Genomic DNA, 20,255 nt, shown 5'->3' with positions numbered 1-20,255 from the left:
AGCTTTCTGAAAGTTAAGTTCATATTAATCTTTTTTCAAATGTCACTTCGATATGAGGTGCAGGACAGAGTTATATTAGTGTGCAGAAAGCCCCACTGTTGGCCCTGTATAATTAGGCCACCTAGAATGGCATATTCCAGCTCAAAGTTCAAGGCCGCACGCTAAATCAGAAGCTTTATCCCCGTGATTTCAATTCAAACAGCGTCTTCGGCGCAGATCAATATGCTCTATTACAGGCGCTTTTTTGTTTAAGCCGTGGTTGTTGTCGATGGCGTTTTAAGTCCGCACTGAATGGATGTCAGAGGAAAGAGAGGCAGATCACTGAATGGAGAAATAAGAAAGGGCCCGGAAGTGATTGCAGGTTTTGTCTGCCCGAATTGTAACTCTGGAGGAGAGAGTCTCAATATTTAGTGGAGAAAGATCATGCGTTATCATTACTGTATTTGAAGCATTATTATTGGAAAATTGTGCTTTGAGGAAATATGACACTGCCCTCGATTGTTTTCATTTTTTAATTTCATTTTTTTTTTTTTAGATTGACCTCTGCTCAGTGGGCGTGTTTTATCTTTTGTCTTGTCTTCGAGATGTTTAAAACATCAGTTTTAGCAACAGCAGAACTTTCGCACTGGTTTCTGGAGTGCCACGGGTGGTAGTATTACCATTCGGGATGAGGTTACATGTTCTGTGTTACCACTACAGAACAGCTACGGTCCTGTGAACACAGATATTAACATTGATATGTCACAGGTTCAGGTCTCTATTTAGGGAATGAAACGCTGATTGTTAAGCTGAATGAAGGTGAAAGAACCATTTGAGTTAGAACAGTAAACATCAGACCTATGCTCTGGCCCAGCTCCAGCACTGAGGGTAACAGTGTAAGCCTTGTACTGTACATCAGGTTGGCATTGTGTCAGCATTCAGACCAGTGCGAGTGTGTGTATGTGGGTGGGTAAAAGTGAACGCTTACATTTTATTTTTCCCGTATTGAAAACTTAATTGATTTTACTTTAATTTGGGTAATAATAGACATTTGAAGTACAGGGATTTAAGGTTAGTCCTGACCTAAATCTTAAAAATAAATAAATAAATAGTCATTTTAAGCAAACTACAGTATGTAATCTATGTACACCAACTCTCTGAAGTAATATATATATATATATAGACTCTAAAAAATGGGTCAAATATGGACAAACCCAAATGTTGATTTAAAAATGTAAGTGAAAGTTGAAGTTGGGTTAAAATTGTAACATTTAGCATTTGGGTTTGTCCATATTTTTTTACCCAATTTTGGGTTAAAACAACCCAGCATTGTTAGAGTGTATATATATTTCAAGACATATGTCAGTCATTAAAATGCAAAATTCATTATTTTAAATAAAGGCCAAGCTTTCAGAGAGAGATAGAGCTGTCTTAAAGCTATATCATCTGTCTTTTTTATTTCAGTTTTCACAATGTTTAAATATGAGGAAGAGAAGAAATGTACCCATCCATCGTTCCTCCACTAATGCTCTGATTCTTACCAGACCTATAACACATTCATTAATCTAAATTCCTTTGCAACTTTAATCTGCATGTTTAATTAATCACAAAATGAGGCAGTAAGTAATTTGGGCAAACGTGTGGTTTGCATGCGCCCGACATTTAATCACTCCTGCGCAAAGTCATTTGGAAACACCTGAGGAAGAGGCGACGGCATCTGTTTGAACAGGCAGAATACACTCTTTGTCAGTCTGTGCCATTCATCTAATAAAGCTGCCGGAGCCTTCCTTCATTTTGCATTTAGCGTGTCTCGCTGTTGATGTCTCTGTGGGGCCAGTGTCTTCAGGAATCATTTTCTGTAAAAAATTAAATAAACAGCTCTCCTGGACCCCTAATGAAAATGAATAACCTTTGGGTGGTTATTTTCCCATCTATTAGCCGTCTCTCCCCTGCTACAGTTCTTTACTGACCCTCTTTTTGATTGTCAGAGTGGCTGTTCAATAAGGGGTCGGCATTTTAATTTCATCAGCCTGATTGGGGGAAAAAAAAAAAAAAAACTTGGTTCTCTTCTTTCCACCCGAAAGGCCCAATGGAACATAAAAGTAATTTGGGCCCAATGGAACATAAAATTTCATCAGTGTGAATTTAGAATAAGATTTAATTGTTGGAAATTTAATTATTGTTATGAAAGGAAGTCCTAAGGTCTTGAGACATCTGCGATGGTTGAGATCCTCGCTGAAGTATTTAGGGCACAGTATCCATTCGTTTTTTTTTTGTTTTTTTTTATTAGTTCTCATGAGGTTTCTTTCTATGATGCCAAGAGCATCATATTCTGGCACTGGACCCATTTTTCTGCACGCATACTGGTGTGCTCTCTCAATCCACAGGGTCGTAAGGGATACGTTTTTCAAATGAAATACACTCCATTTATTTGTACTACATTCGGCTGGTATAGTCTAGCAGAGCAGACTGGCTTCGTCTGAGAATTGACCATTGATCATGTAATAGCAAGACTATTTTCAATAGTCTTCAATCACCCCGCTATGACCTAACATCCCAACAACACGCTGTCATGGCTGGGGCAGTGACTTCTGCCAAGGTTTATTCAATATGTCGTCCTTTTGATGGCTTGATGTGCTTTATCTAATTTTCAGAAGAATTATACATAATATAAACTTGGCAGTCTTCCCTCGTTTCAAGGTAAAGACAGTAACCGAGGTAAAAAGGCGTTCTCTTATTGACTATATATAGACATACTGAGGAACATGACATTAATCTCCTGGCTTCCACAGCTGGGCGTGATGCATAACTAAAAGTCCTGTAAAATGAATTGATTCTAACCATGAACTTTTCTCCCAAAATGCCATGAATCCTCCAGAGCCGATAATGTGCTATGACCCTGGGGTGTGTGAAATCCTTGTTATGTTGAGTTGCCAGTTAATTGATTTGCAAATTATTTAAAGTTTGTGGGGCCCAAGGGAGCACTTGGCTCTAATGACGCCCATTCCCATAGTTTGCTTCTCTCTATATTACACTTACTCAGCATGATTGTTATAAGGTAATACCCATATAAAAGATTCAATAATTTATCATTTAGCACAGAAACCCTAAATACAGTATATTAACCATGATGTTTTTTTTTATTTGAATATTTCCAAACATTGAGTAAGAAATGTATAATTGTACTTTTATTATTTTATTATTAATTAATTGCATTAAATGTATTTTTTTGCATTAATATAACAAAATGCAATGAATAAATGTGCATATAAATCAATATATTGTCAATATCAATATAATTGAATACGTTTTTTAAATATAATACATGTATGTGTTTGAATCATAATGATATGAAAACTATATATATTTTTACACATTTATATTTTTTACTGTTGTTGTGTGTGTATATACACACACATATATAATCTTTAATAATTGTAATAAAAGTAATAATTAACTAAATACACTTGTATTGTTTATAATCTTGACTATAGATGATGTTAATACTCAAAACTATTTTAAATTTTTAGCTGCATTTCTAAACAATCCACACTCACTTTCCTTTTTACATATTTTCTGCAAATTATATTGAATTTATAAAGGCAAAGTCATGCTATTTTTATATTTTCCAGCCACCTGCATTAATCATATTTGAAAAGACGGCTTGTTCTTTTCATTTGGACTCACAGCAACTTCTCAAACTTTATTAGAGACAGAGCGTTTATCATTGTTGGCTTTATCTCATTTACGCATCTTGACGTATCTTATTTTTATGTGTGGATCACCACAGCACAAATAAGTCTTACAGTAAAAAGGAGAATATTTTTAGGTGGGAATAGTTGAATAGTTGGGAATGTGACTCATTAAAGAAATCTGTTTATTTTTGCCCTTGTATATTTTAAAGGCATACAGTGCTGAGGTCATCCGCACAAATTAAACATGCCCATTAATCTGAGGCTATCTGATTACCACTTGACTCGTAGGAATATAATTAGCACTTCTGCTCCTCTGCTGCACATAATGGGGTAGATTCTCCCACATGCTTTCATTCATAAATGCACTGCCCACCCCAACGCTTAGTGAGTCACTGAGATGAAAATATTATTCACCTTGAGTCACTCCTAGGAGTTTTTTTTTTTTTTTTTTTTACATTTCATTAATGAATGCAGGTTGTCTAAAAAAGTCTTTTACTAAACGAACTTTACATAAACTAACGTCTCACATGCGATGAATGAACAGCGATCTTGCGAGTAGTTTAACATTGTTACGTTTAAACTTGTTTATCTTTGCTCTGTCTCCTTCAACCAGTCCAAACGGCAAATGAAGCGTAAAGCGCTGAGGGGAAGAAAACCCCTGTGAAACGAGGAACCGCTTCTGAGATCTAATTGATTTGTTGCGCAGATTCAAGTTAAGAGAGACCTCACCTTTTGCAGGGCTTGTAAGTTTGTAAGCACACGGTAATGTGTCCATTAGGGGAGTCAGATGCTCAGCTGGTTGAGTTGTAGAGGAAAGGTGCATGCTGTCTAACCCACTAAGTGGCTGTTTCTCTTTGCTAATATAAAAGAGACCCTGAGCCCTCATTAGCCAGCGCTGTCATTCAGACACACAGTGTCGGCCTGATTTAAATAAAATGAAATGAAGATAGTTCTCTCTGGTCCCCTGGCTTCACTCATTGCCATAAACATATGCTCTGTGCCCTGCTTCTTTCCATCTTATTTATGACTTTAATTTGTTGTGTGGGCTGCGCTGGAAATCAAATTTAATACAATCCTCCCAGGGACCCTGTCATATAATAACATGGTAATTTCTGTGTATCCTTTTGAAAAATGAGGAAATTAATTCTTCCTGACATGTTCTAATTATTCCAGTGTGAACAGGCAAATCCAGTTTCTCTCTCTCTCTCTCTCTCTCTGATAAGTGTCAGAGGCAGGCGCGCAGCCTCGACGGGCATCTAGGTGCTAATGCTGACCAGCAGTGCGTTTAATTTGAAACATGAGCAGACACCTTTCAACACACCTTCCTAATGTTGGGTTGCTCTGCACAAATTAATTCACTACTCATCAGGGTGGGTGAGCAAGGGGGGTTGAGACTAAGGGATGGGACACTGGTGCTGTTAGCAAAAGTGTATTTAACCGGTGGGCTATGGTAGGGGGGTGGAGGAAGCCCCTCTCTGTCACGTCTTCTTTTGTGATGCCGTTTGGAGATGTATGCACACTTGTGACAGGAGGACACCCGTGAGACGTGTTTGGATCTGTGGACAGAGTGATTTTTTTTTCTCCTCTTCCCAGCACTGTCAAAACCTTTTCACACCTTTAGTGGCTAGGATGAAATGCTAATTTAATTAGACTGTCATCAGTCACTTCAATATATACTGTAGTGCTTTGGCTTTTCTATAGAATCTGTCTCTGCCTTTAAAAACAAAAACAAAAAAACATATGGTTCTTTGTTGTGCATTTAGCATAAGCTTTTATCCAAATAGACGTACGGTATGCAGGAGTACATATCTACTTTTGTGTCCCCTGAGAAGTAAAACCACAATTTAAATGTTGCTAAGTCTACCATTTGAGCTACAAAAACGGCTCTGAAGTAAGAATTTATATTTTTGAACGGAAGACATCCATAGTAGTAAAATATTGATGGTAAAAATAATTGTATTATGGGCAAGGCTGAGTATTTATGTGTGACAAAAAAGCGTAAACTCCCTAAAACATCCTCAATTAAACCTTCTCTATCATTTCACCCAAGTGTGCTTTCACTGAGCACTCGGGTGTAGGCCAGTCAGCACTGTGAGATCACATGACAACGTGGGCCCTTATTATTGCCACATGTCAACATTATATTTTGCTATTTTTTCCAGGGCACAGTTGTGTCACAGTAGCTCCTGGTTAGTATTACTGTTACCAGTCAAGGAACAGTTAATTGAATGAATCAAAACACAGAGTGTGTTTTACATCACATGCTGTCCTCTAATACCTGTCAACAAGTGGCACTATGAGGAAAAATATCCCTATTCCAACCCCCCCCCCCCCCCCCACTCTAGTTATGTTTAAGGCTCTGTGACAGGGAAAATAAACAAAACAAAACAAAAAAATCGAGTGAACCTTTCGGTCGGGTTAAATCCACAAAGGCCTAATTGATTTGATGTGTGTCCTCTGTGTGTGTGTGTGTGTGTTACAGAAGAGAACCTCCAAATTATGATGTCATATGCACTGAATAATACAAGAGTTTTATAGAGAGCCTAAGTCCCTCCCCTTCCGGTCGACCACCATGGGACCTTATTTCGGAAAAATATTGTATGGTAGTCAATGGCGAGAGACAACAAATATTTTGATCTTGTTTGAATTGTGCCCTGAATTACACATGATGTTTGTCAATTTAAAAGATACATTTAAAGTAACGAAAGTCGCCGTTTGATGTGAAATCGTTGAGGTATAACACTGTGAAAATACGTAATTACAAAGACTACAAAGTGCACATTTTCTCTCAATGAATGAAGCTAACTTTACTGAAGCTAACGTCTGTCATTGTTTCTATTGTCTTACATTATAATCGTAACGTTACGACGTCATGCCTGAGTGTTTTGTTCCAGACTGCACACACACGAGCAGTGGATCTCACTCGTTGTTTCGCTTCCCGGGAGATGTAGTTCACTGAGCGATTTTCACATAAAACTAAAAGTTACTCTTCTGTTTTATGACAAACTGCGACATTTTTGACTTTCAGAATTATCTTTTAAATTGACAAACATCATATGTGTAATTCAGGGCACAGTTCAGACGGAATAAAAAGATAAGTTGTCTCTCGCCATTGACTACCACACATATTTTTTTCCGAAATAAGGTCCCATGAGCCGGAAGCGGAGGGGCGGGACTTAGGCTCTCTATACTCTGTGGGTGGAGCCGGGTTGAGTGTGCCTCGCTCTGATTCGCTGAAGAGGGGCAGCGCCACAACGTCCCGTTATCACATCCCACACCCTCTGCGTTTAATCAGTGCCATCTTGACATGCTGGAGGAAGACGTGGTCATCTTCTTCATGGAATAAATGATTCATTTTGGAAACCAGTTCTGTAAGGCTTTAGCCGTTAATCTGGTTTGTGGCCTTTTCTTGTGTTTGAAGATGTAGCAAGATGTCTTCACTGTTCTCCGTTCCCCTTCTGCTGTTTGGAGAACATCTATAGAGGAGATTTGTTGTAGTATGTAGACTAAGTTTAGTCATGGAATCGCTAGGATCTCCATCTCCGGCCCTAGCCCACCCACTTTCCATGGCACTACATTAATTCAGCCAGTCAATTTGACTGAAAGTTTGAAATGTGCACTGCGTTAGCGAGGGAGGCCGTACAGAAGCCGTGTTAATAGCAAAGGCTTGTTGTCCATATGGTACTGTTTTAATGGAGCACATTTGTTGCAGATGGTGGGAGACTTCGCTTGGGCAGAAGCGGTTCTTGGCAGGTCTTGGGAGAAAAAGGCGCATGGAGCTTGACTTTTAACGCTGATGTTGATCTTCGCTGTTTTTCATTCAACAAACCGTTGCCCTTGAAACACGGTCTGTTCTAAATTTAAGCCTCGCTTTACTCTGTTTATTTATTTCGTTTCGTTATGCTGAGACAATACTGTGTGGCTCACTCACTTTTTCCTCAGCTCGGCCTGTAAACCGCAGCAAAATCCTCACACACAGGGATCGTAGTTGTCTCAATTTCTACTGCGAGTTTTTTTTTTTTTCAGCTGCAAGAGAGCTGAGGTAACGCAGCAGTCAGAGGGTAAGAAAATTGAGGGGGACACATAAACGAATCACTTGAACGCTACTGTTACAGTGATGAACTCGTACACTGTATGAAAGAAGAGGAATTACTGCACAGAGTGGTCTTCAAGTCGAATCTCATGAAACATCATATTGTTCTTTTATAATTATTATTATTGTCCATTCTTATATTTAAATTATAAATAACAATTGTTATTATTTTAAAAAGAAATTTTTTAAATATTTTTTTATAAATTCTGTTTTGCTTAAAGAAAATGAAGCCTGTTTTAGAATATTTAAGGCATTTTTTAATGGCAGCTAAGCACACAAATACAGTATTTTTTCACTATTAACTACTAATTTCACTAGATTCACTATTACTAATTGCAACGATCTGGGGACACCCCCCCCCCCCCCCCAGATGGCACAGATGCTATGAAATTGACACAGTGAACAAAAATCTTTTTTTTCTCTCCCTAATTTCCTAAAGTGCTTTAGGCCTTTACCATGTAGGCCAGTTATTCCAGATCTCGCTTAACATTTATAGTGTTATTCTAACTAGACAATCTAGATTCATGTTTCATATCTCTTACTCCGTTTTATTTAAATATTTTTTATGCAAAATAAACAGACCTGATAATCAAAACACTCTTAAATCTAACCGTTACACGTTACTATGAGCATGTTCTCCAAAAGAGTCAGACGCTGTCAGAATGCTTGTGTTTTTGCTGCCTCCAATAAAAGCAAGAGTTGGAGAGAGAAAGAGAGAGTGTGAGAGGAGGGGCGTGTGAGTGTGTATGTGTGTGTTTTTAACACTTCCTTTGGAATAGTGAGGAGACACGCTTGATTGCCTCTGTTGCGTTTTTACTGTTTTCTCGCGTTGTCACTGCTGTGGCAGCACTTGGGTATTATGTGAGCAGAGCGCCCATGGCCGAAAACACTCCTTTCCCACCCCCAGACACCTGACTGTGAGAAAAGTCTCGGCGGGTCTTACGGGTCCTCTGGCCTGCTAAGTGCTGGCCGGCCTGAAAGGCGCAGTGTCCTTGGGGTTCTCTGATCTCACTCTTTCCATTCTCTCAGTGGCTTTGTCTCTACCCATCCACAGCAGCACAACTCAGCACTGAGAGGAAAAGAAAGAGAGAGAGAGATGAAGGGAGGGGAGAGGCATGGGGCAAATTACACCCATGTCACTGAAAGCGAAAGCATTTAGGAGGCAGAAGACTGAATGTCTTTTGACTCTGATGTGTCTCTTATTTATGATGATGATGATGTGAGAGAGAGGGAGTGGGGTGTTAGAGCATGAGAGAAATCGCTAATTAGTTTCAGCACTTGATGAATTCCGGTTCTGCAGTATTGCATTTTTTTTTTTTTCCTTTTTTTAAACAGCCTTGGAAATGCATCATCTCTCGTCGTTGCTCCAGGAGGGACCAAAGTGGACTGATGCAGAGTGTGAACTACTTCACTATTTTTAGTTACATATAATTATATACTGTAATTGAATTTATTTATTTAACTCAAAATGTATGCATATTTTAATTAACTGCATTATAATGTTTATTATTTTATCTTTCTGCCTTAGGCCACATTACACTCTTTGCATTCTCTTTTGCATTACAGTTATTTTACTATACAAACAGACCCTTGATCTTTCCAAGTCATATGTGTATTTATGTCTTGGAGAGACCAAAAACTGAGACTACTTTGGAGACAATTTCCAAACATGTGCCCCCAAATTTGCGGCATTAGACTTTTAGAACAGCCTCTGTGCGTAGTGATATCATGACCACATCATCCCGCCTCCCTGCGGTTGCGCGGCCCAGCATTGGCTCAGAGTTGGCCCCGTGTGGGCCCCTGTGGTCCAGCTTCTAGAAGCCGCCACGGCCCCGCCACACATGGTCCACAGCTGGACCACCACACGCTGCTTTGGGAGGAGCAGCGCCCAGGAACCACTGTCATACGATAACATATCATCAAAAATGGGGCTGGAAAACCATGTACACTAATGACAAATGTCTGTTTCTCTGAAAAGACGTATGAAAAGCTATTAGTGGAGCTGTGGGGAGTGTTACATCTTTGTCCTTGCGTTTGGTTTGGAAGATAAAAATGTTTCAGGGACAGTCGAGGATGTGTTGGTGGTTTTGTCTGTTTTCTCCCCTCTGTTACTGTTTTAAAGTTGCCATGCTAACTTGTGCTCGCTCAGTTACAATGGCTCTCTGTGTATTTCTCCTGCTACAGAAACCAAATGCTGAACATGGAGGGCTTTCTGCGTAGCAGCTTTTTACTGAGGTTAGTTGCTTTAGTTTTTCTGTTGTTGCCACAGGGGGTCCAGCGGGCTGAATTCATCTGTCCTTTCACAGCTCCGATATCACACCACCTACTATTAGCCAACTTGTGGGATGATGTGTTGTCTCAGTCTGTGTTTGTGTATGTGTGCAAGTTTTAGGTCAGAAGTGTAACTCATTCACGCTCCCTCCCTGTAGATAATCAGACCTAAAGCATTACACCCTTCATACACCCCGCACCACCCACCCTAGACCCTTTCAGTCAGTGAATGCATGCACACGTCTGTCACCTTCCTCTCTGCCCCAGCTCACTGATTGGTCAGACTGGGAGTAGGGCAGAGCTTAATTTGTGATCCTCACCATTTCCTGTTTTATGTGTTTGTGTTATAAAAAACACGCAGTCAAAACGAGTAAGGACACCATTACCCCTTCCCCTTCCTGTGATTCTAATTAAGAATTTGTGCTGCGTGTCTGTGTGTCACTGCGCAGAGGAAGTCAAATCAGTGTGTTAGCCATTGGCTGTTCTCTCTCTGCGCAAAGCACCGTCCCCACACTTGAATAGCTAGCAACCCTAATTAGTGATCTCTCATTAAAAACAGCAGCAGCAACATCTGCCTTTCAAAGCTGCTGTCAGCCAAACTTTGCTAAAGCTAATGAATCCCCTTTGATTTCTTTTTTCAAAAGGTAATTCAGTTGATTCAATTAATAGCATTTTTTATTCTCTTTCCACAATGTCAGAATCCATAAAAACAATTGGATGTTATTCAGTAATTAATGCTATTTTATTTTTTTATTTACTTTTAATAACTATTCAATTTAATTTCAGATTTAAACTTTTTTTTTTTACATAAATGCAGTGAATTGGAGTGAAAAGCCTCTATCTTTCTTTTTATTCGTTTCTATTGAACTTTTTTTTACACCAATATGTTAGTATTACTGTAGGTAGAGGCACCACTACAGTGATTAGTTGAATGTTTGAAGATTACTGAGAGTGATTTGCACTCATTGACCCTGAAGGAGAAGAATATATGGCAGGATCTCTGATCTCTTCTACATATCCACATGGAAGTCGAGACGAGTCTTTCCAGTGTGTTTGTGAGTAATGTTTTTTGGACAGTCTGTGGCAAAAATGAATGCATACTTTGATTTACTCGAGGTAGATCATCTTAAAGTAACATCAGTTTGGAAGTTCAATTTCACCTATTGTAATATTTTTAGGTTGTCTTTCAGGCATTCTTCCAGTTGATGAATTTGTTGGCACACATGTGACCCACTTAAATTGCCGTTGGCGGGATCTGTTTGAGCACGCTGGATTATTGACAGCTTGATGCTTTTATCTGCCCGCCTTCTTCCTTTAATGCTACAGTATGGAGGATTGTGTTTGACTTCAGCCACCTGTTGCAGGAGGATAACCATACACCTTGGGGCAAGGCTAAAGAGGAGGGACGGGGCAGTAGGTTGAGAGAGGACAGTTAGTGACACCTTATAGCTTCCTTACTAATCCTTCAAGATGTTCAAAATCCTTACCATGAAGCATCCTAAAGATTACATTTTCCCTTTATTCTTTTTCTGAGTAATCATGTGATTTAAACTGAAGTAAATGTATATTGACATGCTCCTAATGCACTTCCTGCCACATTGGAAGGTGATGTGTGATTGGTGGAGAGATATTTTGCAAATGAGAAGCAACATAAGGAATGTCATTTTAAAGTGATAGTTTTTTCTCCCTGAGAGATCAGATATGACTAAAAAAAACTTTTCATGTCATAGCATGAAATCTGACAACAGAAAATGACTTTCTAGTAATAGTTTCTAGTTTGTAATCATTTGTGTACTGCACGAATAGTATGAATAGTCAGAGTCAGACTCTCCCAACCAATACGGTTTCAAATGTGTTCAATAGTCATCTTGAAATTTCACATGAATTCCATCAGGTACTGAGAATTTGTTTCTGAGCAATACTCACACACACACATAATATTTTATTTAAAAGTTATTTGCATTTTTTTCATTGACAGTGAAAAAAAAAGAGAAACATGAAGGCCCTGTTTTCATTTAATTCTTAAAAGAAGCAGCATGGAATTATTTTTTTTCATTGACGTGCACAATGGACAGTGACATTTATTTCTTCGATCACGTCAAATAACTGATAGCTGGGAAGTTTTGCTCGTGAGTGAATGAGTGAGTGAGTATGAGAGAGAGATGAGAGAGAGATGTCTCCAGCAGTTCTAGGCTAATCCCAGAGGAGAGGACCTCCTCCTCCATCTCTGCCATTATTTGATGTAATGAAAGGAGAAAGTGTGTAACAGCTAGATTGTTAATTAATTTACTCTAACAAGATGAAGATAAATGAAGCACACTGAAGGTTGACTAGGCAAAGGGGGCCCACTTAGCATTCCCTCTCCCCTCAGCCTCTGCTCGCGCAAACAAAGATCTGCTCTCACACTAGTCAGCACATGATTCAAATGACTAACTGCCTTCATCACTCTCAAAAACTCATTTCAGATTTTACTCAAACTTTCAGGGCCATATTGACCTAGATTTGAAAGAAGAAGCTGAAAATAAAATCTCTTAAGTTTTTAATGTGCTGCGATTTAATCGGATTCCAGCACTTCTGGACTGTCGCTCATTTGCCATGCATGCTGATGATTAATTGATATTATTCTCTATGGTTAGTTATTTTGTTTATAGCTATCAGTCATTACATTGACATGTTTGAATTTGGCTTATGAGCCTTATTTTTTTGTGACAGCAGCTGGCCTGGAAATTTTTAACCTAGGCCCATGTATTGCTTTATTGTTGAATAGATCAGAATGGCAGGATCTTTTTTTTTTATTATTGAAACTAAGATACACAGAGATAATTCTGTGTAAACATGGGCTCAGATCTTCATGTTTCTAGCAGAAGGGGACAACCTAAGCCCCCTTTGCCCAAAAGATGTTCTTCAGTGGCCCAGCCCCATTTAATAGATGAATAGTGTTGGTCAAATGCGGATTGGTGGTTATTTAAGCGCTGAGAGAAAGAGGCCCAGAAAAGCCAGACAGTTGTCTTCATCCAAGCCCTTTTTTTCAGTGTTCTATCAAGGACCTTCTTTGCCAGACAATTCAGCATGGGCCCGGCATGGCAGAGCTGACCAATCACCGTGGCACCCATTCTTTGCTCCTTTATTTTTCAAGTCACCAACAATAGCTTGTTGATTGTGTGGACAACACCAGCACAATTACCTTCTCTGTTATGGTGTCCGAATGGCGTTTTAAAGTCCGCTCTTCCATAATGGAATCATTATTGTTATTCTTATAGCAGGGCCTCAGGAGAAGGAATAGCTGCTCCCGGTATGTCATTATTTTGCAAATGTTCGATTAGCTCAACATGAACTGTGCGGCAAGAATCACAGCTAATTAGACTGAGGGAGCTTCGCCCGCTGGCCCCTCCAGCTCCTGAGTTAAAAGGTACCACTTGATGGGCCAATAATATAAAGAAAGGTGGTAAAAAGAGGGATTAGAGCTGTTGCCGTAGTAACTCCAGCTTCCATCTGCGAGACGAACAATGAACTTGTGTTCCTCCACCACCTTTGATTGAAAAATAGAAGTGAAAGAGCTAGCGCTCTGAAAGGACAAGACCCTTTTTAACAACAAAGTGGAATTCTGGCCTAATAGGCTCTTTGGTAAAAGTTGTTTGGTAAGACTAGGGAAGGATAGAGGAGACGAGAGGTCGTCATGTAATCCAAGGACGGCAAATGTCGGTGTCTCCCCGAACAATAGCAGTTTGTTTTGGGTGTTACGTTCGTTCGGCGCCGTCATGGGTGCGGGACCTGCAGATTGGCTCCTTTCGACGGAGAGGGAGGAACAGAGGGAAGCGATGCAGTTTAGCAAGCAGGAACAAAAGTGTTGCACGGCCAAAACCTACTTGTTCCTAACTGACTCTGAATAAACAGACTAGATTTATGCCTAAAATCTGGAAGAAAATAACTTCTCCAATTAGAAGGAGCAGTCAGATGTTGTTTGGACGTCCTCCAGTCATTCCCATCTTTATTCCCAGTGCAGTGGTGAGGAGAGGGAGGGAAGGCAGAGGAGAGAACAGGTTTCTGCATGGATCTGTGTGTTCCTGGCACTTTGCTCGCCTGATAACAGCGGGCTTAGCAGTTTTCCTGCCTGCACGCAACTTTTTCCCTCCTCTTTCTAAATTTACAGTAATTGTCCCACATAAGTAGTGGCGTATCTACAAATAATCTTTTCTTGACGTCCCACGTGTAGTAGTTTTCAGAATTTGAATGCTGTCATATCATCCCACATTTTTGAGTGTGACTTATACTAAAGTAAATTTATACAATAAAAGTTTCTGTAAGAATCATATTAATATTACATTATTTGCACACTAATCTCTCCAGACTGTTTGTCCGTCCTTCAAAAAATATTTGTCATGCAAGCGAACAAAGAACCATTAGAGCCTTTTGTCAGGGACAATATGTTTATGATCTACAATCTCTGTCCCTCTGTGTCCCTCTTTCATTTTATATCCCCTATTAGCAGTGGAATATGTCTGCTCACATTAACCTAATTTATGGTCAGGGCCACTGTAACAGCAGCACAGGTTAATGAATTTGGCATTACCGAGTAACTGTTATTGAGGGCTGAGGAGGAGCCTAGCAGATGGGAGAGATTGTAAAGCTCTCTGCTTTGCATGACGACGGTTGAAAGACGGATTGGGAAGGAAATTATGTGAACACATGATGAACCCCACCACCCACCTGCACAATTGTGTGAACCTCTTGTTTTTTTTGTACTGAGTCTGACTCAGCTAAATTCTAAATGGAATTTTTATATGATTACTTTTAATTTGAGAGAATCTGTTTGGCATATAACAGTTCTTAGTTAAGCCACCATAGAATACAAGAGCCTTGACAATATACTTTCTTAATTTGTATCTCCTTTTTCATCATATTTTTAACTTTTTTATCTCTAAGCCTTTTTTAACACATACATCAAATCCTTTTTTTAAACACACACTTCAAAATCTATAAAAATATAAACTATATTAAAATGTTAAAAATGTATATTTTATGGTGCACTATATATTTATTTTATTAGATTTTTTTTTAAAGAGAGGATTGTACTCACATTAATAGACATCTTCTAAAGTGTGCATACTTGAGTGTGAGTTTGCCTCATGTTTTTGACTCACAATAATATTGCTTGACGTGCCAAATGGTTCATGATTGTCCTTTACATCGTTGAACACGATGAACAAAACTGCTCTGTGATGACTCACTGGTCCTTGAGCTTGTCTTCCAGTCATTTCACCCCCCCCTCCATCCATCAGAATCCTTTATTCCTCTATTCCTCTCCTCTGCTTTCAAGGCACAAGTACTTCCGCCCTTTCTACCTCAACACAATTGTGCATGGCTCACCAACCCTTTCAATTTATATTTCAATTATCATGTTAGTTTTGTGATTAGATTGTGTCCTCCAGGAATCAAACCTCACTTTCGCTCTCGCTCTCTCTCTTCCCCTCTGCAATCAGATTGGATCTGATGAATTGCAGCTGTAATTACGGAAGTTATTGAATATGCAGATCGCTGATGACTAGCAGTGTATCTGTTCATAGTGCATTAACTCTAACTGTATCAAACGAGAGGCTTGTTCAAGACCCACTCAAGTAATGAGAGAGGGCCAGTGGATGCCATTAGCCGGAAATAATAGCACGCTTGAAAGGGGCGAACTCAATTAAGACCTATGCGATCCCATTATGGTGCCTTTGTTTTATTCCCTGAGTGTACGCCTGTGTGTGTGCTATAAGATGGAGTTTTCTGGCTCAGTTTCAGGCCAGGTCAGCTGATGAAGCATTGTGACCAGCAGTTTTACTGTAAACACACAATGAGTTCTCTGCTGGGAGGTTATAAATTGCTCAGCATGAGGTATTTTCCCCTGCTCGCTCTGACCGGTCTTTTTAAAGGGACCATGATGCAAACTCTGAGACTGATAGGGGGTAGTTGGATGGGGAAGGGTGTTACGGTTTTGAGAGGGAGAGAAAGAGAGAGAGGATAAAGTAAGCGCTTAAACATTGTTGAAACTGCTCTCTGTCTCCAAACCTTGGCCTCTGGGTCCACTACATAATCACTCACACACACAAACACACCTCCTCTCGCCCTGCACATGTCAAGCTGCTCTCCCAACAGTTTAATAGCAAGGGTGCTACAGAGTGCTGTAATGTACACTTGACTCCTGAGCTCATAATGTGACATACCAAATTACACAGAGACTCAGAGACAGACAGATGCTCACTAACTGGCCAAGAGATACTCAGTGTTAAAAGTAGACGGCCCAGTGAAGTGGTAGCATTAAATTACCTAACCTGTCAGTCACAAACTTTTTTTCGACCTTTTTTCCCCCCCTTAAGCCAAGAACCAGCTCTCATTTAGCTCTAAACCTGCATGATTTTCTTTTTTTCTGTGAAACACAAAAGAAGACGTTTTAAAGTATGTTCACACTGCTTTTTTATATTTCGTAAATTCATGAAGAGTTTCAGTGAATAACAACCCCACAATGATGATTTGGTTCTTACTATTGTTAAGTTTGATCAAAAATACACAGGAATATTGTGAAATATTATTACAATATAAAATATCCATTTTATGTTTTAATATTTTAAAATATCATTTATTTCTGTAATGGCAAAACTGATTTTTAAGCTGTCTTTAGTCCAGTCTACTGTCATCAAGTGTCACATGATCCTTCAGAAATCATTCTTATATATTGATTTGCTGCAACCCAAAACTCTTTTTATCAACTGTTTTTTTTTTTTAATTACTGAAAACAGCCGCAGGAGTGGTTACATCTAGAAGCAGTTATGGTGCTTTGAATACATGTATGCCTCTAGCACTACAACATTATAGTAAAATAAGCTAAACCAGCACTCACATTAAAATGTAAGAATACAGTGTGTGAGCCATCTATACAGTACTCCCCAGAAATGACTCCTGTTGGGAAGTACACATACACGCACTCCCTGCAAGCTTAAATTGTATGTAGCTAAATGGCCCACCGTTAAATATTTACTCTAAAACTGTCTCCATTTTCTGTGGAGGTGACATCAGAACAAAACAGAAGGAGCATCTGCCGGCATTATGCTTTCATATCGCTGCATGCATAAAATGTGTTGTTTGTCGCCTTTAAAATGCAGCACTTTTATGAATAAGGCAGCTCTTGATTTCAAGAGAAAACACTTAGACGATGGATTCATAAAAAATAAATCCCCAAGTTAGTTTTTTCCTCTCTGATCATAAGAGGAACAGCTAGAAAGTTAAGTACCGCCACAGTAAATTAAACAAGCTCATCAACACAATGCTAAATTGTTAGCCTCAGCTCTAGTGGGATAAAAGGCACTCTCTCTGTTTCTTTGAAACTGCTGAATTATGGGCTCTATTTAAGCTCTAATTAGTGTTCGTTTCAGGAGTTTCCAGTCTTAAATGTGTATTAATGTAATGACAGAGGACGTGTTTGTTTTTAGTCGTCTAAGTGGAGAGACTTAATACAGGTTAGCTAAATTAGCACATCCATTCTGACAAGTGCTCTAATATCCGCTGCGGATTAACTTATGACCCTTTTTGGGAGCACAAAGCTCATGTCCACTGTTGCTCCGGTGGACCAAACTCGTTGTAGTTAAAACTCCAAGAGGCTTTAGCGCCTGAACTGCTGGCCGTTGCCGCCTGGTTCCATGTATATTATTAGGGTAATAGGATTTCACTTGTTTACACCAACTGTTAGCTTAACTCGAGGTCAAAGAGGTGGCTTAAACTTGTGTAATTGGCTTATTAAGAAGGATCAAGTAGCATTGTAGTGAGGGGTTAAAACACACACACAGACACAGTCAGGGTGCCATGCGACGTGCGTTGAGCACAGACTAGCTGCGTGCTCGCTGTTTTTTTAGTCTCTGATAACGCGCGGATTGCGAAAGATGACCTTTGTCAGTGGCTAGCTATTGTTTGCCGATTGGTTGCACACTCCGCGGGCTGTGAAAGACACATCTGCTGCCTCGCACGCAGAAACTGAGAGGGATAAAGGGGAGGAGGAGGGGAGGGAAGACCTGTGCCACATGTCCCACACTGCCACAATACCTATCCGCTTATCAAATATTTGTCTGGCCTTCGCTACCTATTTACTTTCCCTCTGTTTGCTTTGCTTATTCAAGTCTTTCTGTGCCAGATACAATGTTACCAAAGAGTAGATCTTACAGTCTCTCTCTCTTTTTTTTTTGTCCTGGGTCATTCACCTCCTTGCTGTCAGAGGGGACATGGACATTTTCTTTTGTTTTATAGTTTGCTTTCAATTTTCTCTTTCTCTCAGCCTTTTTCTGACTGAAAAGCGCATCATACACCACCACACTCTCGTTCACAAATACGTTAGCGATCCGGGTTGCTCTTTGCTTCGATGACAAACGGAAGTGGTGTTAATTTGCTCACTGCTCACTCACTCTTCCCACAAACTCTGCTGAATGGCCTAGCTCAAAATGTGTATTTGTTTAATATGTTTTTGATTGATTCAGGGATGATGATCCATACAGTCAGTATTGAGAACACACACACACATTCTGGAGCACAAAAGGCCTCTTTGTGCTGCTGGCAGGCAGGGCTTGTGAATTCGGGGAGTGGGGTTGAGATTACTCGATTATTTCATACGGGGCTCCGGCGAATCACAGAGCCCGGTTCCTGCCGCACAGAGTGGGATGGCTGTGGCGACGTGAACCACAACAGAGGCCGAGCCCGAACCCAAAAGCGGTGGACAGCAGCCAGAGACAGATACAACCCACCCCGTCACACACTTGTGGTTTTTTAAAAGAAAGCAATTTAGTTAATGATTTCATTCTGAAAGCCTGTCATGATGCATGTGTCTTCTCCTGCCAGGAAAAGGAGAGCATGGTGGAAAAGAAGGAAAGAAAGAGAGCCGAAGGTGTTAGTCAACATGACTACACTTAAGTTCTAACTGCTTGCGGCTGCTGCACGGATCGTGTTACAGAATGGAGCAGACCGATGTAATGCTACTTACAACTTGCTGAGGAAGCCCGTCACAGACCGTAGAGGTTTTTTTTTTTTTGAGCTTGTCTCCAGTCAGATATTTTTCCAGCTTGTTGAGAACATTTTTAAGACACTACTGTGCTGTTTCATCTGTAACGGGCGGGTGTGAGTTGGTCAGACTTACGGTTTAATAGTAGACGGGTGAGACATTTTCTGTATCAGTCAGCGGCTAATCCAGTAATGTGCCTGCTTTCTGGCCTGGGTACAAATCTACTGCACATTTTTCTGTTCAACCATGCTTGTCAGCTCCCGGTTTTATTAGTCCGTGGTGCAGCATGTTTCGTATTCACTTTACCGCTTTTTCCCAGTGCCGCTCCATCTTAGCATTGCTAAAACATCAACCCTTCATGTACTCTTTGACTCAGATTTTCATGGCAATTACACAGATCGATGGACGGACTCTCTCTCTCTCACTCTGTTTCTCTCTCTCTCTATTTTTTGTATCGGCTGTCAGTCATGTTGGGAACTTCTAACCACCTCCTGACAGACATGAGTGCCAACCGTTCGTTTAGCAGGGGTTTTTATTCAGCCGCCTTCGTCCGACCTGTCACCGTGGCCACACACTGTTGCCCATGCTTTCATTTGAACAGGGGCGAATGAATTAGATTCAGAGGTTTAAATCGGCAATCAATGTCACTTGCCCCAACATAATAAGGCTTAATCATAGATCTTCACGATGTGTCCTGGCTGACCCTTGCGATTCATCAGTCGTTTTTTTCATGGCCTCATCTGGGTGGGGCGAACAATCTGCCACTGTTTTGGTTTTCCAAATGACGTTTTACATGAATTGGCATCTCCTTCCGGCACTCCCTATATATATATATATATATATATATATATATTGGGTTGTACCGTTTTCGAACGTATTCAGCCGATTTTATGATATTTAGAAGAATATCAGTAAACAGACAGTTTCTGGTCTTATTGACTTCCATAGTATATTTTTTTCCTACTATGGAAGTCAATGAGACCAGAAACTGTCTGGTTACTGATATTCTTCTAAAAATCAGAAAATCGACTGAATGGATTCGAAAACGGTAAAACTCAACTGTTTAACTCTGGGGGAGTGGTAAAATAAGCCTATTTCCAAAAAAAGTGGAGTATCCCTTTAAGTCACAAAATAAAAAAAAAATTAAAAAAAATTAAAATCTTGCGGAAGAGTTAAGGATGGGACTAGCGATAATTAA

At 39.9% G+C, this 20,255-nt stretch overlaps 1 protein-coding gene across 4 annotated transcripts in view; it reads left to right on the top strand.

Annotated features, from left to right (window-relative positions):
- The window catches only part of sox6 (SRY-box transcription factor 6), a 150,832-nt gene that overhangs the window by 18,442 nt on the left and 112,135 nt on the right, over positions 1-20,255 (top strand). For 2 of the 4 annotated variants that reach the window (XM_089129617.1, XM_039656834.2), the window contains exon 2: positions 9,952-10,002. The exons of the other annotated variants lie outside the window; for them this stretch is intronic. In XM_089129617.1, coding sequence (XP_088985743.1) covers positions 9,959-10,002 — 44 coding nt within the window. In that variant the 5' untranslated portion in view covers positions 9,952-9,958. The remainder of the gene's footprint in view (positions 1-9,951; positions 10,003-20,255) is intronic. 4 annotated transcript variants of the gene reach the window in all.

Source organism: Pimephales promelas, chromosome 1 (genome assembly GCF_988280905.1).
Source record: "Pimephales promelas chromosome 1, fPimPro1.hap1.1, whole genome shotgun sequence".
In the NCBI taxonomy this organism is placed as follows: Eukaryota; Metazoa; Chordata; class Actinopteri; order Cypriniformes; family Leuciscidae; genus Pimephales; species Pimephales promelas.
This window is presented reverse-complemented; position numbering and strand designations above follow the sequence as displayed.